At 44.5% G+C, this 26,963-nt stretch overlaps 1 protein-coding gene across 1 annotated transcript in view; it reads left to right on the forward strand.

Annotated features, from left to right (window-relative positions):
• The window catches only part of LOC306786942 (synaptosomal-associated protein 25-A-like), a 30,049-nt gene extending 3,798 nt beyond the window's left edge, over nt 1-26,251 (forward strand). The window contains exons 2-8 of the mRNA XM_079281895.1: nt 7,702-7,808; nt 9,202-9,243; nt 14,812-14,860; nt 19,383-19,500; nt 22,797-22,916; nt 23,939-24,083; nt 24,895-26,251. Of these exons, the coding sequence (XP_079138021.1) occupies nt 7,737-7,808; nt 9,202-9,243; nt 14,812-14,860; nt 19,383-19,500; nt 22,797-22,916; nt 23,939-24,083; nt 24,895-24,963 (615 nt within the window). The 5' untranslated portion in view covers nt 7,702-7,736 and the 3' untranslated portion in view covers nt 24,964-26,251. The remainder of the gene's footprint in view (nt 1-7,701; nt 7,809-9,201; nt 9,244-14,811; nt 14,861-19,382; nt 19,501-22,796; nt 22,917-23,938; nt 24,084-24,894) is intronic.
• Nucleotides 26,252-26,963: the final 712 nt, after the last annotated feature.

A 26,963-nucleotide genomic window follows, 5' to 3' on the forward strand; every position in this document is an offset into this window, starting at 1 on the left:
ATAAAATAAAACAATGCTAAATGAATCCCACAAGAGTGGTCCTTTCCATCCCGACAACGGCCATTATAACAGCAATGCTGTCAGAGGAGAAGGAAAAAAGGAAAAGGATTTACATTTGGTGAAATAAACACAAACTCTCTTACCCTTATCAAGTCATTTATGTGTTTGGTATATTGTGTACATGTACCTAGATTATATTCAAATATATATACATATATAGTGTGCTACAAGCGCCCGTCAGCATTGAGTATGTGTGAGTGTAGAAATGAACAGCATGTAAGGAGCAGCATGTTAACAGGTGTCCATTCGAATGCAAGAGGAGAGAGGAGAAACGGTGGGAAGGCGGGGGCGGTGGGAAGAGAGAGATGTTGTGTGTGTGTGTGTGTGTGTGTGTGTAATACACGTGCACTGTAGGTTTTGTTAGTGGGAGCAGAAAGTGGAGAGAGCGGACGTGAATGGGTAAGAAAAAGGGAAAGCGTGTACGAGGGAGGTAAAGTAGAAGAGAGTGGTCCACCCATGTGTTATGTAAGTGTTGTGAGGCATCTCTCTCTCTCTCTCTCTCTCTCTCTCTCTCTCTCTCTCTGTATGTGTGTGTGCATCCTGTAGGCCTACAGATTAATCCAGTGGGTTTTATCCTCAGTGAATGGGACAGTGGGGCTTTGCAGTGATTATCCCTACAGGCCACAGGATGATTGCTTTGTATCTCCTGTACGTCCCACACCGCCATGTTCTCCATGCCTGCACATCATTCGGCCTAGCTGAACAACGAACACGTTGACGGATCGTAGCGTTCGAAGGAGACGCCTGTGGGACATTAGACGATCCGCCGTAATGACCCCTCGGCTGTTTCTAGAACCGTTTCAGCCTTCGTCATGTGTCCTTTTCGGAGCGAGCGCTCCCCCTCTGCCGTCCGTCCATTTCTTTGCTTAATCTGCCCGTCTCGATCCAAGCCCTCCCTCCCGCCGTAGCTTTCTGTCTGTCCGTCCTCCTTTGGATTATATAACCAGGAAATGTCAGAAATGCAATCTGCGTCATCATCCCTGCTCAGCTGAGACCAAAAAAACGACAAAAACCGTCCGAATGCTGGGAGACATTTGTCATTTGGGTCTTGTGATCCTGCGTCGCCGCGGAGGTCATGAATGCATGCAGCATTTTTACACTCGCAGCCATGTGGTCAGGTTGTGACCTTGTACCTCTTTGCTCAGTGTTACAGGACATTCTAGCAAGAACATGAGCCCTATAGGGTCTGAGATGATGCAGATTTGGGGATAATAACATCCAGCGGCTCCGTCATAACAGCACTGAAATAACATGCTCGGACGTTTGTCCCCCTGACAGGAGATTTCCCCCTGTGAGTCCTGCCTGTCTCTCCGTAGGGAAGGTTTTAATTCGCAGACGCCATATTAGCACGACAGCCGCTGCTGTGGGCATGAAAACCAGCACCGAATGAGCTTTTCTGCCTCGTTCCATTCACATTCAACCGCTGTGGTTCAGCCTGGATGGAAACGAGGAGGCTGCTCTCTGAACGTGTTAAAACCAGTGGCGGGCCGGTCAGGGCCTGCAAGGCCTTCTCTGCTGGCCAAAACATAATCACAAAGCTATTTATGATGGATGGGATGGACAATAGAAAAAAACAACAGCACACGTACCGCACGTACGCACTGCATGTGCAGGCGTGTACTGAAACACACACGCACACACACACACACTGGATGTTCTGCATGTACTCACACACCGCTGGTGCATTAATCATGTTGACCTGCCTCTAGCCAGTGAATCATGAAACATGGTTCTGCTTTGATGCGGGGAGATGTTGGACACTCCCACGCCCGCACGCCCGAGTGTTAATTAACTGACACAGACCACACACACACACACACACACACACACACACACACACACACACACACACACACACACAGGCATACAGTGCTGCGCGGTGAGTCTCCTTGAGTTTGCGCTTAAACGGACAGAAGAGAAACGGATGCTCCTTAGAGACAATTAATTCTGTCCTGTTTTTATTCAAGATCATTATTACAATTAATATCACCCCCCTTACCTTCAGTATTTTGTTTTTTTTGTGCAACACTGCAGAGGTAAGAGATGTGCAAGAGTGAGAGCAAGGAAATGCAACTGTGTTGAAATCTTCGCTGCTCCTCCGTGCATGTTCCTCCGTGCATGTTCCTCCGTGCATGTTCCTCCGTGCATGTTCCTCCGTGCATGTTCCTCCGTGCATGTTCCTCCGTGCATGTTCCTCCGTGCATGTTCCTCCGAGGGTTAAATTGCCGCCACTCACTCGCCCGGGGTTCACTCTCGTGCCGCACAATGTCTCTATACACAACCAGCTTTGCTCGCAATTATACCAAGCAAAGGAGCGGTGCAGAAATAGCTCTGCCAATTCCAAGTCACGCTGTGCCCACCGTCTCATTTGCATACCTCTCCAACTAATCCGCAAAAACGACTTCACCTCAATTGGTCCTGCGTTACGTGCTTCAACTGATTGATGGCTCAATCAGGTTGCGTTTCAATACAACTCGTTTTTCCAACAAGATATCACATTTGAAAATGAGCTCCACCAAAACGGGAGAGGAGACGATTAACCGTGGTGGCTTTATCCTGACTTCTTCAAGTAGAAACCATCGGCCTCTTCTGTCAAATAACACAAAAAAAGACTCTTTGTCCTCAATTTATGTGTGTGTTACGTCCCACATGACAGCCTATTGAAACAGGAAATAAATCAAAATTTTTAACGTCCCATTTAATGCACTTAATTAATAGTTTTTCATACTAGTGTATACAATTGCAAGTTTTACTCCAACCAACAGGTGAAGCTTCAAAGTAAAAACACCATCTTCCCAGCAAGGCTCCTTCATCACTGACATCTTCCTGTACAAACTGGGTGTTTAGCATTTTCAGTTTTTTTTCCCATTTTACATGCTTTGAAGGGATTTTTCTTTGTTGCCCGAAATAGCTTGTCGTTGTATTCCTCCACGATCGGGGCTGCGTGTTAATCGTGTCAGCGTATGCCGGTGCTAATCCAGACCCCCTTCTGGAGCGCTGTGCCAAAACTGTACGCTGCTCTGTTCTTGCTTCCACTTCGAGTCCACGCGCCATGACACAAACTCACTTAGTTCAAGCGATGCCCCGGTGAAACGCCGTTGTAGGAAGAAAGAAGACGTGAAGGCCGATGAGGCGGACAAAGTGGGAGGCAAACCGAGACAGACAAGTTGGAAACGAACCAACGAAAGAATGACATGTTGTCGGCAGGACCTTTTCACTGTTCAATGAGGCAGACGGGGATTCTGTCCTTTATAAAACACAACAATTTCCCTCTTCTTTTCGGCACAACTAATGCAGAGGCTGCTGTGTTCAGCAGGTTCTTACCTGTTTTGCTCATCATGGTCATGTCCTCAATCTTTCCGAACCTCCTGTCGCCGCGTCTCCCTTTCACATCTTTTAGGATTAATGCTATTAATATTTTAATCAATAATTCATTGGTGCCCTTTTAATGTCTCCATTCAAGCCAGTGTTCTCCCATCACGCTTGAATCTGTTATTTCTAGACGGGAGGCGTTTTATCGTCTGTATGGTGTTTTTGTAACCTCTAGACATCCCTTGACAATTATTATAACGTTTTTGTCCTGAACCCCGTTGATAGAATGAATGAATTTGTTTCTGTAGGTGGCGAGAGTCTCATGCCGCTCACTTCCTTTTAAGGAAACTGTGTCACTTCCTGTGAGCTTGAGGATTTGCCCTGCGAAAGACCCACCTGACACCAGCCGTTAAGTACAGATCCTTTTGGGTTGTTACTTAGAATCTTACGTGATAAGATCCCTCTCACTCTGGGGACATACCCCGCATACGTTCAAGGACAGAGAGGGTGCGGAAAGCATCAGGTGAAACAAAGAAAGCATGAGAGAAGAGAGAGAGAGCGAGAGAGAGAGAGGAGAGAAAACAGTGGAGAGTAAATCCTCTTTCCCCGCTGACTTTAATCTCTCCACAGGAGGCCGGCACTTGGGGGCTTACAGCAGCCGTCAGTTAAAGGAGAGTGACAGCCGTCGGGGCCGCAGGTGGGGGATGGGGACGGCCGCACGAAATGTATTGCAGACATCTATGGTTCCCGGAGGATCACCTTTTGATTTTCTGTCTTGACATGGAATTTGGTACTCAATTTGGTAATCTGTACTACATACTAAGTCTATAAAGTACTACCGTACATGCCAATCATCTTGGTATACTGGTTTGGCAACTTTTTAAAAGATCAACAGACTTGCTATTGTTTTGTTTTAACATCCATAATCTGTTTCAGTTTCTTCCAGCTGTGTGCATTGCATTGTGGGAGAATACAACAGTCCACTAAATTTTAGGGTCTTTTCGTATGGATTTAGTATTGTATTGTATTTAGTATATAGTATGGATTTGGGACCAAGCTTATGTCTTGTTATCGCACCAATGAATCTGATTTGTTGAAAGTAAAACTAATTAGTTGAGTGTCAGAAAGTGTGCTAAATGGATGTCCATAGGGGTTAATCTGTGGTTTACCAGCTAAAGCGTTAAGGTTCTCTGTTTGTTGTTCAGAGCATAAACAGAGCTGCAAACAACTATTTGCAATGTAAAGATATAGTGGAGTAATGGCTACCTGAACAGAGACTGAAGTCTCAGGTAAACACCTTTAGCTTTGTCAGCACTGTTGCCATTGTTTGCACTGTTAGAACCCACAGCTGCAAGCCATCGTGTGGAGGCAACCCCTCTACTCTGACTTTGCGAATTTGGCACCTTTTTATCTCAGAGCGAGAGCGTTACAGGAAGTGTGAGAGAGTTGGAGGGAGTGTATGAGGGGGAAACCAAGAGATGCAGTGATTATGCACAAAATCGATGTGTGCGATCAGATGTTTGAGAGGTCACAGGTGGCCAGTGTTTATCCAATCAGGGACAAGTGGCGGGATCACATCATTCTTAAACTCGGCATACAAGCAAACACAGTTAATTGCACCAAATGACATGTTGTGTACGGTAAAAGCGTAGAATGCGAATTAAATTGGTGAAGAGACGAGTTTTGATCATAATGTTGATAGATGGAGAGGTGAGCGACACACACACACACACACAGTGACAGTGTCAATATAAGAGGAAATGAGAAGCTGTGCTGTGCGTGTTGACGGGAAGCGACTCCACTGCAAAGAGATAAGCAATCACCGCCGGATCGATACCACAGCAGAACATTACACCGGGATGTTAGTGACTGCGTGAGAGGCCACAGCATTAAGTTCTGTTCAGTTCAGTCATTGTTGCTTTGTAAATGTACCGCGACGTGTTTCGCTTCAGCACACGAAGAGTGCGGACGCAGCACTGGGCCGTCAACACCGCTGCCACGGTCAACACAACCAATGGAACGCTGTCAACATGTGGGCGTGGTTTGAGCACGGCGACCGACACGACCGGTGTCGGTTTGCTGCCATGTTGGAACTTCATGTCCATTCCCTAAAACGGAGACGAGATAATAACCTGACAAGAAATCAGTGTCCAGACCGTGTGTACAAACCGACATGATTGAGGTTTTGCTCACCTTTTCTTGTTTCTCTTTCAACTCCTTCAAAGTCATGTTTGGCTGGTGAAATCCACAGAGCAACTGTTTCTTGTGATGCTTAAAACGTGGTGGATTTGTGTTCAGGTCATCTGTTTTTTTTCGAATCCCCTGTAATGTAGCTGATGAACTGGACTTTATTTTTGCTGTGGCACCCATTGTAAGGAGATCTGGAATACAGCGTCAGCCGAATGGCTAAAATATAAAATGGCAACAGAGAGGGAGGGCGGGCATGAAAGAACGAGAGAAGCACTTTGAGAAGGCTTCTTTTTTTCCCCTCTCCGTCTCGTTTCCCGGCACATGTTCAATTATTAACCACCCTGACGACTCCGCCGGGATGGAGGCAAAGACAGACAGACAGAAGGCGGGGCAGGACAAGGAGATGCTTTTATCAAACATCCAGCTGTGACTCAAACTGACCTTGTGTCTGTTCATCTTGGGACCTTGTGATGGCGACTTATTGATGGAGGCCTATAGGGCTCCATCAGAAGATAGCTGGTGGTACATCCACAGGAATCCCATCTGTTTTTGATATTTTACCAGAAAGTGTCATCGGAAGGCTAAAAGATGAATACAAACTACACCGTAGCAATAGCACAACAATTTAAAGTGAATGTGTTTTTGTAGCACATCAAAAGGTTCCACTTTTTAATCCATAAAAACCTGGATTTAGAAATGTTTTTTTTTGCCGTGTCAAATCAATCAAAGTGAGTCTCCTCCTGCAGCCTCAGCACCTGATTGAGTCCAAAAGTCAGCCGGCTCCTGGTCCCGTTGCTGCACTGTGTATTGCAGTAGATTAGATTACATCAAGCTGTAATGATCCCCGAGCTAAATAGCTGCTGAGTGGTTAAATTCATATCAAGCCACATTAGCCCTAAAACCTCTCGCAATATGATTTGTGCGATGGAAACAAGAACACATTAGAGGCACAAATGAGATCTGATTGGATTGCATTAGGGAGGTAGAGAAGGAGTGATGGGAACGTAGAGACTGAGCCGGTCCCCTCTGTCTCCTCCAGCAGCAGCAGCAGCATGTCGCTCTGTCAGCCTGCAGAGTTACAGCAACGTCCATTTTTCAGGGACCATATTCCTCCAGCTCTGCTGCGCACGGCTTCATGAAATACTGTCTGGAAGCGCGTCAGAGGAACAAAAATAGACCCTGGTGACACTTTGTCCTCAGTGATGGAGCTCATCTCTCGTTTATCTCCCTTCTCTGATCATCCCCGAGGAGGAAACTCTGGGTCAGCGACCATCTTTCTCAAAAGGACGGTGTGTTGGTTGCGTGTGTGACTACTGGGGGCTGTACACAGAAGCAGAGCCTGTTTACCCACAGTGTTTTAAACAATAAATTATGCATCACTTTCACGAGGTAAGAATTTCGCCCTTTGCTTTGGCTCAGTCAGCAACACTTGTGCCCTTTTGTATCTCAAAACCGAATCAACAGTGCTTCGGCTCCTGTGTTGATGGTCTTTTTTATGTGCTGTTGACGGTTGATGGTATAGGACTGCTTTTTAAAGGAACACAGAGGACTCTACCTGCATTGAGTTGTAATCCCTGCCTCCCACAAACTAGTAGTTGTTCGTGTGAAGCGGTGCTTTTGCCGAGTGATAACGGAGTTCAGGGCTGCTGTAAAAGGCTCTCCACTGTTTTGCTGAAGGACACTTTGACAGTAGCTGCTACGAGGAGCGATTGAACCTTTCGACCCTGCTGTTATGGAACAGCTTGTCCAACCTCGAGATGAATACGTCAACGGATGAGGACAGAAAAGATAGTTATGAGGTTTCATTCTTTTGTTTGAAATCTGAATTGTTACCTGACTCAACCTCAGCAGTTGAGTCATTTCACAGCTCATCACAGTCTATGGTGAAGGATCAGAGCCATGTCAGCCTCCTCAAAATTCACAGATCTGCTACTCAAGCTGGACTCCCTGGACAGTGTTTCGTGTCCCACTGGTCCCAGAGGCAACAAACGCCCACCAGCACAGCGTTGTTTCACTGCCAGCTAATCTTTCTCACACTCCGGGTCACATGCTGCACAGAGCAACGTTTGTCATACTGCTTTATTTTGTAGTGTTGTTGCTACACTAACCGCTCTCTTCATCTCTCTTTCTCCCTTCCAGTCGTTCTTGTTTGAGGTCAAAGTTCAACAGTCATCATGGCCGACGAATCAGACATGCGCAATGAGCTGGCGGATCTGCAGACACGCGCAGACCAGATAGCCGATGAGGTACAGTAGAACACACACACACACACACACACACACTTGTGTACGCCGGCATTTATGCTTCCAGATTGACCCACATATAAACATCTGCTCTAATATTGAAAAACAAAGATGACACATCACATTTTATTTTGCATATGATCCTGTGTTACCTGCTGAAGTGGCTGCTCGTTTAAAGTCTAACTTCCTACGATATTGATCGTCATATACACTCTATAAATTGCACATGCTTTTATTTATTTATTTATTAATCTGTAAGGCATTTCTCATCATATGTGACGCATCATCATTTGTGTTTTTCATTTTTTTGCACCTCTTTTATTGGGCTCCAGTCTTCAGTCACGCGAACGTGCATTTCTTCACAGTTACTTTGTGCGCTGTATACTTTCCATCGACAACATTGTGAATTGTGATTTGCAAATCCAGAAAGCGGGTCACAACCCAGGTAGTTAGACATTTGCACATCGAACCATCACAGCTAAAAATATGCAATTTAATGTCCATTCCATTACCATTAGTTTTTGTCAAAAAGAAGAATGTAACTCGCTGTTGGTGAAGCACAAACAGAAGGCAGAAAACAGAGAAATTGAGAGGACTTTTGTTTTGCAAAACTTGGTCGACAGTCAAAACTGAATTTTGTTTTTTTTTGTCAACGACATGACAATTCCGACGTTCTCATCCTCGTAAGGACACAAATGTCTCTCTAAAGCCTGCAGGCTGACACACACAGCTACTGTAATCTGACCCTCCCTTGTTTTAGCAATTTGTTCTCAAAGTCAGGTTAATCAAGACGAGGCTTTTTGAAGAAGAAGAAGAAGAAGAATGGAAGAACTTTGCCCTTTTTAAATGAGTCGAGAGGAGCTCGGGAAGAGCAGATAATTCTGTGCTGCAGAATAATGGAGCAGCTCCAATGGCCTTATTAAACATTCATGAGGAGATAATGCAAGGCCAAGAGGCTCCGTGGATGTGATGGAGGGGAGGGGAGAAATCAGGAAGTCGGGGATGGTCGGATGGATGGAGATAACACAGGGGAAAGAGCCAAATGAGGATTAGGAATGAAATGAAATGGTGTTTGGTTTAAGAAACAGATGAGACTCAAAAGGGCTCCTGCAGAGGGCGGAAAGTTATCAAACAAAAGGTGGAAATCAGAAAATGAATCCTGGGATCAGAGGAGATAAGAGGAGAGGAATAATCAAGCTTCATTTTATGACTGAGGACCGGTGATTTGTCCGTCTAGACTTTTCTTGCCTCTCACATGTGCGTTTTACACCTTTTAAATATTCCTTCTCAACACGCTGACTTTCTGCTTCATGTTACAGGTGACGTGCTGCGTGTCTGTATTCGCTCTCTTGTGGACTCTCAGCTAATCATTTGTCCTCTCTTTCTGTCCCTGCAGTCTCTGGAGAGCACTCGGCGTATGCTGTCTCTGGTTGAGGAGGTGAGTTGGCCACTCATGTGACGACACAAACAACGAGTTCTCTTTGGTTTCTTACATATCAGCACCTGCCTGGTGCTAAATAACACAGATGGAGCTGCATAGGTTATATAGAGAGTTTAACTTCTCCCCTCAACATGATCTTTATGCTGGAGGTAGGTTGTGGGTGAAGTCCATAAGGAACCACGGATGAGTCAGCTGATGGATCAGCTCTGTCACTCGGTGAATGAGTCTGCATCTTCATCCTCAACACGATTGATTTGAAAGGTTAAATACAAACTTGAATCAGCAGGGGAACATGTGGGCTGGGCTATACTGACAAGCTCAAATATTCTGATATATTAAAACAAATACTGTACTTATATATTGATATATAATGATATAATGTGGGGGCAGCACTATTGGAGCTTTAGCAAACCTTCCATTGTGAATTTGATGAGCAAACAAGTTGTTGGGTCTGGTTATTTTGTTGAACCAACACTAAAATAAGCTCAGAAATCACTGTACTGTAACCTAAAATAGTCAATGTTTAAGATTGATATCACGATGACAAAATCCCAGATGATATTGATATTATTTTCATCTATTGCAAACAGTGGTGGGCCATTACATTGCTCCTACTGCCAGCTAAAAATTGAATTGAACGAGAGAGGCGCTTGGTGTCCGAGGAGTGTGGACAACGAGCACAGCGACCATCTGTAGAAACCTAAAGGGGATAGTTTGGGTGTTTTGAAGAGTGGTTGTAGTCCGTGTATTATAGCTACAGTAGATTCATATTTTCAGAGCCTCATCTTGACGTCAGACAGCGCTTTCCGGACCGGGAGTTAACTAAAGTGAAACTTATGTACGCTCTCTTTAAAGCCACGGAAAGACGAGACTCCTGTCAGTCTGTCCGTCTTTCCGTCTTTCCGTCTTGCCGACCGCCATCTACTGAAGGAAAAACACTGACTATGGATAAGTATCTGTCCCTCACGGCTTTGTCTCATCAAGACACGGGGGCTGGTCCAGGGGTCAGAGCAGGGCCCAGCCTCCGAAGCCAGCAGCTGGAACTAGAGGTCCCACACAAGCTCATGGCAATCTAATACCGGTAAAAACCGCAAAATCAGCTTGGAAATACGTATTCCAGTTACAAATGCAAACAATATGAAAGAGTTCCTGTCTTCCTGTCGACAAACACGTTCGCCTGTAGGAGAGCAAACATGAGGTCCTCCTTAATGAAACGGAGCGTACAAACTCTTCCTTATTTCTCTGCAAAGTGTTGAAGTGACTGGCTTTGAACTATATTTTCTCCCATACGAACCCAGTCCACCGTTAAAGGGATAGTTTGGGTGTTTTGAAGCGGGGTTGTATGAGAGGGAGAACTGGGGCTGACCCAGACGGTGGCCCGCTCAACAGACGAGGCTTTTTCTGCCGGCGGTAGCTGACTGTTTGCCCTTTTGAAGATAATGCCAAGGGAATGCCATTTGTTCGTTTCAACGGTTCGTCTCTGATTTGAAGCTGTGCGGCGGTTCGTTAGTAGAGAGTGCGTTTTCCCACGTGGTAGTGCTAGAGCCGAGACAAACAGCGACTGTGTCATGTTTTGGCTTCTCGCTGACAGCATGCGCTTCATCCCTCTCGCTTTGCATCGCCACCAGAGAAATGGGCTCAATATAGACTGCAATGTGGCAATAAGGCAGCATAGATTATGGATGAGGCTCAACATGCCTCTTCATACAATACAGATGTGATACAACTTCGTTCATTCGAGTTTGTGTTCTGAATATTCTCACAAATGCTCTGATGCAAATCATTTTGTGATAATATTCATACAATTCATAAAAATAATTATGTTTTAATCACAAAAACCCTCTTCTCTAACGTTTCTCTCACATGATCCCCTCACAGGATCACACCTACACGATACTGCACTGTCAGCTCTGACTCTTCCTCTCTTTACTCTTTGTTTCAAGGGAATGCAAATAAACAAGGTACATCTGAAAACGATGGCGTGAATAATAAATTCTTTGCTGTCGTTTGAGGTTAAGAGTGGTGATACTGACACTGTCGCACTATTGTATGGTGTAGTTAATGCAAAATACAATAAAGGTTTTTTCAAATAATATTTTTGCTATATTCTGAGCACAACTACTTTTTAGCAATCCAATCAAATGCAATGGATTTGATTTAAATCCCTCTTGTAAATGTACACCTCGCGAATGTTCAGTTTCACTGCAGAATACGTAACCGTACAGAAGCTGAAGACCATCTGACTTCACCGGGACTTTGAGGACATTCTTTCCTGGGTTTAGCGAGAAAGTGAAAAAGCACTTTTCCCACTTTTAAAATAATTGATTTAGAATATAAGCTGTGATTTGGAATTCATCACATTTCACTGTATGTATTCTTACACTAGCTTTGTTAAGCGTAATGGAATGTCTAGTATTAAAAACCTACCATTTTCAGTGAAGTGTTACTGATTAATTATTAACATTGAAAACAGCAATTCTGTCGTACATGCAAAATCTATGGATTAGCAGCATAAATCACATATCTTACAGTATCAGTATCTTAAATATACCAGTGGCGGTAATGAACGAACTTGGTAGTGCAACTCAATTTTTATTAAGAAAGATCCAGAGATATTGAAGTTCTTATGAAAACGGTTATCTTGCCACCAGGCAGAGAACAGAAACGAGAATCGACTCGGTATGTCAGAATGATCCGTGAAGAAAGCTGGCGAGGGGAGATGGAAATGAAAAAAGAGAAAGTGAGACAGAGGGACGAGGAATGAGATGAGGAAAGTGATGAGAAAGATAAACAGGGAGTTAGAGAGAGGAGCCGGCGAAGGACATCAAGTCCAAATGCAGTGCCTCTGTGGAGCAGAGAAACGGGAGATCTGATTTGACGGGCAGCTTCAGGCCTGAAGTCAGAGAATACATTACACAAGATGGATGTGATATTACATTCACGCAGGCTGTTATATCACGACACTGTAGCCTCGATGAGACAAACAATAAATCAATAAAGACATTTTTTTTGTTTCCAAAGTCTTTGCTGGTTGCCTGACAGTCTCACTGTGAAGACTTTGGTTATTTATGGATTCAACAAATGTGTCAATAAGTGTGCTTTCTTGGTGACTGTATTACCTTCAGACGGAGCTGGGCTCGACGTTTCCAGTCTTTATGCTAAGCTAAGCTAATATTCTGTGGCCATTTATCTGCTGGATGGATAAGAGAGACATCGATGTTCTCATCTGACTATTGGAAAGAAAGCAAATATTGATTTCTCAAAAATGTTTTTTTTTTTTTTTTTTTACATCTTCAGATAATTGAAGCAAATTAAGCTAATTACCTTCAGGCTAATGCAAATAAATGAATCAAAAAAGTGTGATATACATAAATGTTTGCCTGTGTTTAAAGTATGTGTGCTGAGACTGTGTTATTCACTCTCAAATGCTGCATAAAGGATTCATACAGACAGTACTTAAATAAATACATCACCTTACAGTTACACTGCTATCATCTGCTGTGTTTAAATTGTTCGATCAATCAACCCATGAAATGATTCAAATGTAAAGCTTCCGTAGATTTGTGCTCATCGGATATCGCCTCCGGTGTTTGTTTGACCAATAGCGGGGCAGCAGCATTCGTCTCCACAGTGACTGAGTTAGAATAGATTCCAGGAGACATCTCAATGAAAGAATCATTACCAGGACTCTGTCTCAATGTCAACGGACCACTTGCCCTCTTTCTTCAATATCGCTCTTTGTTCTTACTACGTTCTTCTTTCCCTGCATGATTTCATTTTTTATACTTTGCCTTTAACTTTTCTCAATGTCTTCCATGCAGAACAAAGTGACACTGATTGTGTTTACTTTAAGGATTGTAACCACCTTGCATCTTTTAATTCACCCTCACCTTTAAGACAACATAGACCGTAGGCCGCAACACTGCTGAGCATAGAAATGAAGAACAAAGAAAGAGAGAGATGGGTTTAAAATATCTCTGTTAATCTCTTGAAAACACCCGACATGTTCATTTCCTGGGCAGAAAACTATTGTGTGAAAATCTGCTAAAAAAATCATCAGGTCCTAACCAGAGACTCTGAGAACTCAACGACCTGTCTTGTGTGTGTGTGTGTGTGTGTGTGTGTGAGTGAGTGCGTGTGTGCGTGTGTCTAATGAGCCGTACAGAAAGATGTGATGTCATTTTATCAGACTATGCCAGTTGGCGCGTTCCGATATCCTGTCCTGTAGTTCAGGAGCCGCAACTGCGACCTCGCATGTCTTCTGGTTTCCCATGAGTCCTGGCAGGTAAACGAGCAGTATTTCAACGGGGTTTGACCACAAGTATCTGCAAACATTAGCTCGATCTAACATTAGTTTCTGTTTGCTGGGGATTCTTTTAATTATCATTTATTAGTCCGCAAAGCTCATGTAAACACACCGCTTCTCTTCTGCTCACTCAGAAACCCATTTACCCGATACAGATCCACGGCCGCTGGCAGACCACTGCCGCGGTGGGTTTTATTGGTACTGATATCAGTGGCACGTCTGACTGGCCTCCAGCGCTGCTCTCTATCTATCACTGCTCCAAGAAGGTCAGAGCGCACTTTGATCCAAAATAGCTGACGCGTGAACCGAGCGGCCTTTGGTTTTTAATATCTGCCAGAGGACGCCTCGGGCTCATGGGGAGCACAAAGCTGTTGTTTTGTCGGATGCACGGCGGTTGATGCGGTTATTGTGTGCTTACTGAAGTGTGGTTCTATGCGGCGACGCCCGGCCCCTGCATGCGCGGGAGAAATAACTGTGCAAAATGTCTGCACGAATGCTTTTTTGCGTGTTTTTGTTTTTTTGCGTGTGCCAGGGTGTTTGAGCGCGTGCCCACTTTGTGAGCCAAATCAGAATGTTACTGGAGCTTTGTCAACAAATCTCTGGTACCAGCCCAGGGAACATGACAAATACAGCACCACCGCCATTTGGTGGTTTCTGTGCAAGGAGTCGCGCATTCATATATATCTGTGTTTTTTTTTTGATTTTCTCTTGAGGCTTTTCTTATCTTCTGTAAGGTTGTTGTTTTTTGGGGAGGTTTGCAATTTAGTTTTATACCTGATGGTCAGCTGTAAGTCTGTCCCTGTATGAGGCGACCTTCTAAACCAGAGCTGTAGACATGTTGACAGGCACTACCCAAAGTCCCAAAGGCACGACCTGCTTTACCCGCCTCTCATGTACCACCAGCAGAGTGCAGCGTTGGTGTTAGCGTTTCATTCCCATGACTTTGCTCCATTCTTGGGTCAAATGTAATGAATGAAATCGTTGCATTTCCTTTTTTTTAACTGATGGCCATTTTAAGAAAACAACTTGGTGTATCGCCCAAAAATGTCCCTTTTACAATCAAGCTGTCTCTGTTGTGCCAGACAAGATCAGCAACAAATCAGATCAGCAATTTCAAACGGTAATGCTGTCCTGATAGCTCTGCTCTGTTGACCTTCACTGATCTGTCACATTGTATTCCTCGTTTCCCAACTTCTCTTCTTCTCTCTCTTTTTTTCACCCCCCACCCCCATCTCCCTCCCTGTCTGTCTGTCTGTCAGAGTAAAGATGCCGGCATCAGGACTCTGGTCATGTTGGATGAGCAGGGAGGTAAGTTCATAAGGAGAGAGATCACTGAACACTGTTTCTCTAACATCTGTCTGCACTTGACTTCTGCTCGACTACCGATTCCCTCTGTGCTGTATAATGAGTGAGTCGCCATCACCAGTACGTCCAGTATAACGCAGAGTCCCAGTCAGATTTACAGCACAGATGCAGATGACCTTTATGGCTCTACAATTACTAAAGTAGAAGAGCAGTTTATTTCTTTCCGAGCTTCAGCCAGGTCCTTAAACGTAACCTCCGCTGCAGTCTGAGCTAATGTGGCTGAAATGATTATACTGGATGTGACTGTTGAGCTATCCTTCTGCTTCGCCTCCCTGTTACAGGTACTGCGCTTTTATTCTTCCTGTCAACTTTAGATGTACTTTACCATTCTCTTTTCTCTGAGGGGAAACAATGATCAGTTTGACCGGTAATGTCAAACAAACGCTCTTTCTCATATTACTCCACATCCTTTCCAGTTCTGCCCAAATTATAGCTTGACCATTAAAGTACCAGTGTGAAGCATTTCAAGGGATCTATTAGCATAAATGGAATACAATATTAATATATATCATTGTGTTTTCATTAGCTAAGACATTGTATATATCTACTTAGAGCTGGTCCTCTTCATGGAGTCTACTGTGTTTCTACGGTAGCCCAGAACGGACAAACCAAACACCAGCTCTAGAGAGGGCCGTTCTCGTTTTCCTGTTTTCCCGTTTTTGTGCGGGCAACTGACGTTCTTCTACATGCTTGGCATACGCTAGTAGTTTCTGTTGGTTGCAATTTGCTGCTAGATGCCTCTAAATCCTACACACTGTAGCTTTAAGAATTAAAGGAGATACTCCGCCAATCTGGGTACTCAGCCAGTGAAGACGGTTACATAAAGTCCGTTGTTGCTCTGGAGGAACTTTTAGAAGTCATAAAACACCCCCATCAGGATCACCACACTCACTGCCAGTTGACCGCCGAGAAACATGAGGCCATGCACGATAATAATCCACACAGTAACCGCCTTACAAACGGGAATGCACGCCACAAGTGTGAGTTTATCAGCAAACAAGACTTTACTGTGTAAAACTAGCAACAAAAAAACAGCATCTGCACTGTTGACAGTTTGACTTGAATAACATCAGCAGTAGTGCCGGTTTATCCTTCGCCTTAAGATTAACGGTTTTATAGCCACAAATCCACCTCTGTTATTGTCACTCTAGCACTCTCGTTTTTACTTATCTAGCTTTTTGACACAACAAAAATGAATGTGACGTGTCTGTGCATCAGATTTTTGTTCGTAGACTGCAGCACAGTGGAACCGACTGTCCCTGAGGGAAACACAGCCAGCCGGCGCGGATTCAAAATGCATTCTACAGCTTATAGGACTGACTCTTTTATGTCAAGCTAAATGAATCAGAACATTTCTTTAAATATCTACAAGATCCCTGAAACAGCAAAGCAAAAGCAAGGTCAGGGGCCTCTCATGGAGCACTAGATACTACTGTAGGAACACAAACATACAAAGCCCACTGCATGATATTCAATCTTTTTTAGACATATCTTCTTCTTCTTTTTTTACAGACTACATTGTTTAAAATCAGTAACATTAAATTCATGGTAAGAAAATTAAAAAAGGAAAGGAGGGTGCAATCTTATGGGCTCCTTCTGTGGCCCCGTGGTGAACGTGGGCCCTCGGTCGCGCCCCACCCCCACACTAAATTCCCACTATTGGCTTGTGCTCAGCTCCATGCGTGAACAAGCAGCCTAATTGGCCTGTCAAAGGAACAGATAGCCTGTTTCCCCTCTCTCCCTCTCTCTCTCTGCCCTCCTGTCTTCGCGGCTGCGTCGGCTCACTGCTGTTAGCGCAGGACAGCAATGAATTCACAGATTTAAATTACCTCTGCCTCTCGGCAAATGTCCTCTCAACCCGATCCCCCATCTGTCTGTCTCTCGCTCTCTCTCTCTCGCTCTCTCTCTCTGTTTCCCGTCTTCCTCCTCTTCTTTTTCTGTCCCATGAGCCCTCTCCTCTTTCCCACCAGCCCCTGCTCTCATTCCCTATCGCTTTTGTCCCCTGACCTCTACACGTTCTTCCTCCCCAGCTCCTTTGCCTGGAGATCACTTATAACAATAAACGATGAAGCGCTTTCCTGTCTTCATTCGTTCTGTCTCTCCTCCCCTCTTCCCTCCAGACCCTCCCTCCCATTTACAATGGCCGCCGAACTACACGCGCCTCTACAGTCGGACGCCTTGATATATTCGCCGCGTTATTTACACCCAGAATTCCCTCGAATATCGCCACGAAAGACAAACAAGGCTCATGAGTGATAGCCGCCCATGCGTGTGGTCATTAACACGGTCTTGTTGAGCTGTAAACTGGCGCGTAACTAATCCCTCTGCCCTTTACACACGCAGGTCACACTTTCATTTCTTGCAGTGATGTGTTACGTGTGGTGGAGGTCTCACTGCAGCTATGAGTCCCTGCTCGGCCGTTACATGCATGTTGACCTGAATTACGTCTCGTTCAGGGCTGATGGGCCGCAGTTTTGCCGGTTTTGTTGCGTTAACCTAATGTTCGTAAAGATTTTGTGAAAGCACCCTATGTGGTACCGTTGCCTTTCCCATTTCAAGTATTTATTTAAACAATATCCTCAATTTCACTCCACATAGAAACACAGGACTCTCCTGAATAATGCAACAATCTTATAGGGTTATATTATGGCCACCAGTTTTAATTATTCCTTCTTCGTTTCTGTGAAATCATGTCGTGTCCGTCATCTCGGCACGGCACACGACTCTAAACTCTACAATGATCCTTGGCCGCTGTTGCCGTGGAGGATAAGCTAGTCAGAGGTGCGACTCAAAGCGCCAATAAATTCAAATGATTTGTCGGTGCAGTTGAGAACCATGAATTTCAAACAGTTGATTTCAGCTGCAGGTTGTTGTTTTTTTTCCAGTTTTCTCACCACTGTCATCATCAGCTTTCTCCCACGTTTAACCACGGCCAGCTCAGTCATTTCATTGAATGTCGCATTCATCCGGTATAAAAACTGGAAATGTCATGATGATTTGACATGCTGCTTGTGAAAAGGGGCCTGTTGTACGCATTCATTTGAATCACTCTACTTTCTCGCGGGGAAAGACAGAGATGGGAATCGAACCTGGGACTCACCGCTCGGGGCATTTGCGCCAATGAGGCATGCGCCCTTATTGGCTAAACCTGTGACAGACTATGGAAGAGGAGGGAAGGGGGAGGCTCTCCCACGATAATCCCCACACGGATTGAGAGGAAGCAGGTTTATTGGTACTAAGTGGGAAAAGGAAAGCGAAGCTTTCACTAAGACGTTGCGAGTTATCGTCCCAGGTCAAATGTTGTCCCTCCTGTGGCTGTTACATACCTCAGCTTTCATGATTAAGAAAACTGACCCTGACAGCAGAGCTCTGCACAACTGCCGTAAAGGTCCGAGCAAGGTCGTTATTTACTATCGCACGTGGAGACTGAATCCCGGTAACAATCAACACTCTGGATCAGCAGCACCTGTTCCAATAGATCTCGAGCCAGTGTTTTATGACCATCTGTGTCCTCTTGCACTACAATGTGACTAATCAAACCCCAGAAGACAAAGCGCCCCCTTTCCACTGATGGAGATTACTGGTGTCCTGCCCTACAACCATTAACCAGAGAGAGAGAGAGAGGATTCAACATTGAATCAGAGCTTTTTATAGCTCTGTGCCCCATTGACCATCTGAGTGAGGAAGCATCAGTGACTTTGCGTGCCTGAATGCTGCTTTTCGTCAGACTCGCTTCATGATCCGTTCATTGATTTTGTCGCTCATTTATTCAATTGCTTTTAAGCCCTCCGCCTATCACTGCCTCTCCCGACGCTCCCGTTGACGTGCAGTAGTACTCCGAATTAACATCCGGCACCACATGAAGCCGACGCGGCCGCTCATAAGAAGTACTCAGAAAGAAGCAGCGTGTCACTTTGGATGGAGGTATGAGACAAAAGCTGTCGGAGCCCCTTGTAGATTTCCAAGGAAATGAATTCATCCATAGCCCGCTTTGCCTTCTGCATCTATAGCCAAAACCAATCTTTGCCCCTTGCACCGTAGCGTAGTGCGCCAACCCTGGAACAAGACAACCAGTCAAATTTATGTCACTGCTCTCATGCCTTTTATCCTCACCAGAGCAACTTGATCGCCAGGAAGAGGGCATGAACAAGGTGAACGCAGACCTGAAGGAGGCCGAGAAAGATTTAAAAGATATAGGACAATGCTGTGGTCTGATATGCCCATGTATTAAAAAGTAGGTACCGGCCAGGAGCCCTGAGTCCTGCCTGTCCAGTGCTGGTGGTGGTGGTAGTGGTGATGTCTGATGTCTCTCTTGTCACAGTCAATGTCTTTTTCTGTCTCTTCTCCTTTGTTCATCCTCTCTACCCCCCTTCCCTCAACCCGCAACTTCTTCCACCTCTCTTCTCTTCTCACCTGCTTTCGTTCTTTTGCTGGAAAAAAAAAATGACAATGTGTTGGTAATCAGAACAACTGGAGCGCATCGAGGAGGGGATGGACCAAATCAATAAGGACATGAAGGATGCAGAAAAGAATTTGAACAATCTAGGACAGTTCTGTGGTCTATGTTCATGTCCCTGTAACAAGTAGGTGCTGCCTGTGTCCCCTGACTGCATGTGTTTCGGTGCCTGCCTTCCTGCCTCTCTTTCCGTCCGCCTGCTTCTGGTGTGTTAGAGCATGGTGACCCGTGGTGTGAGCGCTCAGGTCCGTAGCCACGACAACAACAACAACAACAGCATCACACTCCCGGAACAGGCACCGGTGCTGCATGCGTGTGTGTGTGTATGGGTGTGGGTGTGTTTGCTTCAGTTGAGAGTGCGTGTGTGTGTGCATGCATGCATGCATGAACGACACACACATCTGCACGACAGGTTCCGATGCCACTCCTTTTTTTTTTTTTTGCTGTTTGTCATCACCCAAAAAAGCCCTTCATTCCACATTGGATTAGAGATTTTCTTCCAGCAGGTAGCGGCGTCAGCAGGGATCTGGGCCACGGCGCCCACCCACCCACCCACTACACCCCTCTGAACCCCACCCAAGCCCAGCAGCATGATGCAGTCATGCTGTGCACAAAGTCCAACCAAAGAATAACTCAACGAGTTGCCTTCTCCACTAAATTACTCATTTGATTTTTATCCTCTTGCAGTATAAGAAATACTATTTTTCTCCTTCTTGCCGAGAGTCGGATGAGGAGATTGCCACTGCTCTCCAGTCTGTACAATACATATGTACCTTAGTTTAGTTCAGCACAAAGACTGGAAACAGGGGGAAGTAGCTAGCCATGCTTGTTCAAAGCTAACAAAATCCACCTACCAGCACCACTAACGTCATTAATTAACACGTTGTATATTGTTTGCTAAATATGGACAAAAAACACGTTGTTGTAGTTGTACGGTAGATACGTCAGACTATTTGGTCAGCTAACGTTTACGTTTTTGTATTAATTAAACAAACCCTCTCAATTATTGAGCTTTGGAGATGCTAGTTGGTAGATTTGTTTTTTGCTTTTGAGGATAGCTGTTTCCACCGGTTTCCATTCGTTGTGATAAGCTAAGCTAAGCTAGCTGTCTGCTGGTGGTAGCCTCATAGTTTTTCAAATTCTTTATCTCACTCCGTGCAGGAAAGCGAATTTGCATATTTCCAAAAAATGTCAAACTATTCCTTTTAAGTGTAACATTGTTTTGGGGTCCCAGTTCTTAGATGTGATGATTGATTCATCTATTCTTGAATGTTTGCTATTTTCTATGCAATGTTTCGACAGTAAGCCATGAACACATGAACTGGTTACATTGCAAGCAAGCCTTAAAATAAGTCGGGGCGTTTTTACAGATCCTGGACTGGTGGTGAACTTTTAAAGTTAAATACTAAAATGTCTAACTTACGCTTCAACACACCAACTTTGACAAACGACCCCAGACAACAAGTTGTAAGCGGATGCCTCAGTTGGCCCCTGCCCTCAGGACTGTCCTAATGAACTATACAGAAGCGGAGTAAACTTGGGCACACTCAACATCGAGTGCTACCGTTTTAATATTGAAACGCTTAAACCCCGTATTTGTCGTGTGAAAGCTTTGATATAAAGGTGGATTCCCCAATGCCAGTTTTGCCGAACTCCTGTGTGATCTGGTCTCTGGTCCTCCTAAACAGCCAAACTATGGCCACTGAGTCATGTCTGAGCGTACAATTATTTGGGACCAATACACGTACTGTATACAGTTGTCTATCTCAGAGCTATAGAAAACACAAGTGGCTGACAAACCAAGAAATAAATGGCTATATATGGGTTATTCTTCTGGGAATGAATTCAGCGATGCCTTAATGATTTACCAAATGGTATTAGTGTAGACGGTGCTGTATTTTTGGTGATCTTGAGGAAATACTTGAAACGAATGCCAAAAAAACCCTAATCTTCTGTGTTAGATCTGACATAGAATGACAAATTTGAGTAATTCTTGTCTTCTGTCTTCATTGTGTACGACCACTATTTTTACATCCACTCTGGAGATTCAGTAGACTTCTTAACAACAGACGATTCTTTTCTCCAAAACAGGGCTGAGCAGGATTCTTGACACTAGCACATGCAACTAATCTGCTTTATTTGCACCACAGCCGTCATTTTGTAGCAGTTGGTGTTTGTTTAATGGTCACCACCTGATTTTGGCTTGAACTTTTTGTTTCCTGTTATGAAGGTATATTAGCAGTTTGCCGCCTCCACGTGGTCCGTTTTTGGTCCTGCTTCCATACGTGATTGTCTTTGGGTTCAGATCTTGTCTATTCTATAGCTCTTTGGTCCTCCATCTCATGAACCACGTGTTATGTGATCCTGTGGTTTTGACGTCATGTGTTTCATCTTATATACACTTCTTTATATGCCAGGGTCAAATAGCACGTGAAAAATAATTCTTGCTTGTTGTTGTAAACCGGAGCACCTGATGGGCGGGGTTTGCGCCACCTCGGCGCAACAGTGTCGCACACAGTGGTCGTCTTTCGTCGAAGAGTGATCAAATACAGAGTTTAGATTTGAACTGTGTTCATTGTGTTGTCCTCAGTGGTGACTTCCGCTCATCAGATGCTCCGAGCAAAATAAAACAAATGCTAAGAATTAGATTTGCCTATTTGACTGTATACAGTGTATCATCTTACATCCAGATGAAATGAAGGGCTCATCACAGCTACTGTATTACATAGCCGTGCATGCAAAAATGATCACCATTCACTCATTGTTTTTTCCATAATTTTTTTTTGGGTTGGTTGGTTTTCCACAAGGGATCTAACTGCTCGACTTTCTTTCACTAGATACAGCGTGTGTCTGATCCTGTTCCTTCTTCACGTGTTCCCCCCCCCGTGTCAAACATAGTGTTCCATGTCTTCCGCCTTGCACGTCCTCTCGACTTTGCACGTGTGTTTTCGTGTCTCCTCCGTCCGGAGTCTGGTTATTATGAGTTATGTGTTTGTGCTCTTCTGTATGTGCTCGTGGTGGGAGAGGCTTTTACCTTTTGAGGAGAACTTTTCGAACACAGCTTGTTGTGCTCGGATTCAATTGATCCGGATGTGGGATCAATTATTCACAGATTGCAAACGCACGAATGCAGGTTCATCATAAGTGGCCGGCAGGCCGCTTCTAGCAGGCTAATTGACTCGACACCATAATTAACGCGATGCATTCCAAGCACACAGTATGTGAGTTTTGAACATGTGAATTGCTAGAAAACATGTGCTCACATAGACATGCACATGCACATACACAACCTCACATGCACACCTAGCCTTGGTTACATTCACAAACAAGTGCAAACACACACATATCTACATAGGCACACAAGTATCTATACAACACAATGCAGAAGTTGAACTGGCCCTGACGGAAATGTGTGTGTGGTAGGTTTAAGGGCGGGGGCCAGGCCTGGGGAGCGAACCAGGATGGAGTGGTGAACAGCCAGCCGGGGGCTCGAGTGATGGACGAACGTGAACAGATGGCCATCAGCGGGGGCTTCATCCGCAGGTAAGTACTACCTGTGTGTGTAGGTGTGTGTAGGTGTCCCTCTGTGTGTAGTAGTTGGCAGGCTTGCTGTGTGTTTGCGTAAGTGCTGGTGCGTGTGATACTGTTTACGTAAAATTACATGAGACTCATCCTGGAATAGGTCGCCCCATTTGGGCTCTTCTCGACACTTTCCCTCCCTCATTATGGACAACGTGTCAGTTGCTAACCTGTGTTTTCATACTATTCCCCATGGGACTGGTTGGAATTTTAAATCTCAATTCACTGTGATGTTTTGAGGCTTACGGATTGAAGGCCTGTGCAGAGGAAGCAGGACACGTTCTGCAGCAATAAGGGTTCAGTACAGCAATTTAGCAATTCCATTTTTAGAAAAAAACTAAATTGCAACAATTTTGGACACAAATACCTGATGGATATGGGTTATTCCACTGGTTTCCAGCCTGTTTCGCTTGTGAACCCCCCCCCCCCTACCTATCACTAGTGTCAGAAGTCTAAAAGTTTAACTTTGTCGCTGGAATGTATGCTCAAAACGTGAGTAGGTAACACTATCCACAAAAAAGCAATGCTTTGAGCCGACAAACACAAATTCAAATTTGTGTAGCAGAGCTGTGCTTTAATCATCTCGTGACCCGTTGGAGGGGTCCCGACCCTCTGATTGGGAATCACTGAGTAATGCTATGACATATGATCAAATCTTTGTGGATCCTGGAGAATTATTAGGGTTTCTTCCCCCAGCTGAGTTTTGTTTTCAATTCCTTGGAAACCCGGATCGATGTAGAGTGCTCTCCATGGTACTGAATCTCCAGACGGCTCATGAAGTGTGTGAGATAAAGTGTGCCATGTGGTAACATAATGCATTTTGATTCGATGAACATTGGGATTTTATTATTGATTGACTTATTTAATTGCTTTATAGATCTTCCCTGTACACTGTACCGTGCCGTTTTAGTGAGGCTCGTTCTCTCCAGCGCAATGTAAAAGATCCTAACATGGTCTTTGGCCTGCCCTCCTCCTGTGTGCTCCAGGGTAACAGAAGACGCCCGGGAGAACGAGATGGATGAGAACCTGGAGCAGGTGGGCGGGATCATTGGCAATCTGCGTCACATGGCCCTGGACATGGGCCAGGAGATCGACACCCAGAACCGCCAGGTCGACAGGATCATGGAGAAGGTACTGCTCATGTCGGCTTTAAGTTGGTGGGAAAGGGTGCGTTATTTCTAGAGAATTGCAGGACTTTGATGTCGTGGCCTCTTCGCCATTCTAAATTCATACTTCATACTGATTTTAGTTGTTAGGCAACAAGCTGTCTTGGTTGATGGGGTAGCAAAGTAAATAGTGCCAACAGAGTTTACGTTTTGAGGTGTGATGCTCCAAAATATCGGCAATATGGATCTGAAATGTGAGGATCAAGAAGGAGCTTTGTTGTATTCAATGTAATGTAAATGAAAGGCAGCAAATCGAGAGCAAATGCTAGCTAATCTATGGAGTATTTAGCTGATATTCAGCATGGATTCGATGCTCAGCACTCAGCTATGTGACAACAGAAGTGGCTGTGCTGGAGCAAATCTGATTCACATACCAGTGGACAAAATCTGGGTGTAAATCTGAATGTTTCACGTCCAAATTGTCCACTTTGTCAATTAAATTAGTACGATTATCTACATTAAAGGATAATTGCGGATTATTTCCAGCGTATTTCCCAGAACTGTGAATATGCAGGGTGACTAGGTCAGCCCATGAATTGAGAATTTTCGTCGGTCAGCTCTTTGAAATGATTCATGTAAAGATCATGTTTAACCGGCAAGCTGTACGGGGCTCTCGCATAGGTTTATTTATTACAAGTCAGCATGACCCATAGATTCACACACACACAGCCACAGTTATGCACACCAGTTAAACACACCGGGTTGAAAACAAACCTGCATTCTCCCCCACACCTTCGCTGGCCGCTGGCTGAACTGTGTGTGTGTGCTTCTTTCAGGCCGATTCTAACAAGACCAGGATTGATGAGGCCAACCAGCGTGCTACAAAGATGTTGGGCAGTGGCTAAACTGCAGCGAGAAAAAAAAGTGCTTTCATCCCCGTTTCACCCCAATCACCCTGAAGAAAACAACACCAACTAACCTAACCCAGCCCCCCCCCCCCACCCCATCACACCCACCCCCCCAACACCGACGCCCACTTCCTATGCTCGACAGCCGGCGCTGCAAAATCATGCTTTTATTGTGATAGAGGTTTGCACACATGCACATATCATACATCCCCCCCCCCCGATTATGCCCATCACTTCCTTCCCCTTGTTGTCTTGTTGTTCTGTGGTGTCGCTGAAATCTTGTGAACAAATAGTTCTGTTACACTTCATCCACTCAAAGTGTCTCCACGCTGTACATAGCGCTTCTTAAATGGCTTCATCGACTTAGATCACTTGTTCCTGTTTTCTTCATCGCTCGTTTATTTATTTTTTTTATTTTTTTAAGTCTGTGTGTAATATAAACTGTATGTACACCTTGTTCCAACATGTCCGTCCCCCATCATATCAGTGTCCCGGCGTTGTCCATGAGAGACGTGCCGCGTGTTCATCAGTTCGGGTGTCGTGATGCTACAGGATAAGGCCTCAGTGAATATAGTGAACATGCAGCCCTCACAGCTTGAAGCCAAGGCCACCGTTTCAATAACCACCGAGTCACTTAATGTTGACGTGGAGCAATTCGGATGATGACCGCTAATGAATCAACTCTGAGACGGAGCAGTATTAATGCAATTCGATGCCATTGATTGTATGGTGTTAAACCTTTTCTTCAGAGAGCTAAATCTCACCAGTCTAAAGCGAAGGTTCGTTATTGAACTGATTTATTGAAATCCATAAAATCTCTAGCATAAGACCCTAAGCGAACATTTTGCCTTCGGCTGTGGTTTGAACAGCATTGTCGATGGGACTCAGAAAATATTTTGGGCATTAACCATAATAGGTAACATTGTGATTGATGATAAGAGCAGGTGGAGCTTTGCTAAAGGTCACGGGTTCAACACCAAGCAATTCAACTGGTAGGAACGTCTCCACATCCCAGGCCGGACTGCTTTACCCATGACTCAACCCCAGCAGTATCAAGCAATCCATTAAGTGTGTTATGCATGTTCATCCGCTGCTAGATGACACTGAATTATTAATTTATTCAAACAGAAATATCCTGACATGGCAACCGCATGCTACATATGTAGGCCGCACGGAAGAGAGGCCCATATTTATCTACAGTAGTGTCACTCTTTTCATTTCGTGTCTCTTTAACCTTTTCCGAACTGTGACCATCATAGGAAAATAATACCTTGGAAAATGCCAATAAAACCATCATAACTGTCGAACCAAACTGAGCTTCCTTTCTATTTTTAAATGACTTTCAATACTGGTTTGTGTTCGTGCTCCGAGTAAACACCCTGACGTTTGTAGCTTCAAATCCCTCACAACACAAGCAACAATGTATGAATGCACGAGTTAGAAGAGAACCGGGACTGTACAATGTAAAAACTACTCTTGAGACACAGTGGTACTTGGATATGAGACAAGAAGTTAAAAGAATTGGTCAAAATGGGAGTTTTTCAGTTGTAGCCAAGAACACATGCATCAGCTGAAAAGAAAATAAAGATCCACTTGGAACATGTGCTTACTAATTTAAAAAAAAAAATGATTATGTGAATAAACATAAATAAATAACTGAAAATAATGCCAATAAGAAAGGCTGAGGTGTTACAGTGAAAAATGACATCTGCTCTCAAATATCACACTCTTTCCTCTCGTATCATGTTGCATTTTCTCATTTCAGGGAGATTGATTCCTTTGTGTTAACACAGTCACATCCTCCACTGACACCGACCCGCGACAGTCGTGAAGGGACCCTCCGCACATGTCACATGACCCAGCCTTATATAAGGGGGAAAAAAAGATCACAGTCGATTTACTCACCCTATGAAGACTTCTTTGTATTGCTGTGTCACATTTTGCAACCCACAATGTAACACACGTGTGACATAACGTTATATTATGGTCATCGCATC

This window comes from Melanostigma gelatinosum (assembly GCF_949748355.1).
Source record: "Melanostigma gelatinosum genome assembly, chromosome: 2".
Taxonomy (NCBI): Eukaryota; Metazoa; Chordata; class Actinopteri; order Perciformes; family Zoarcidae; genus Melanostigma; species Melanostigma gelatinosum.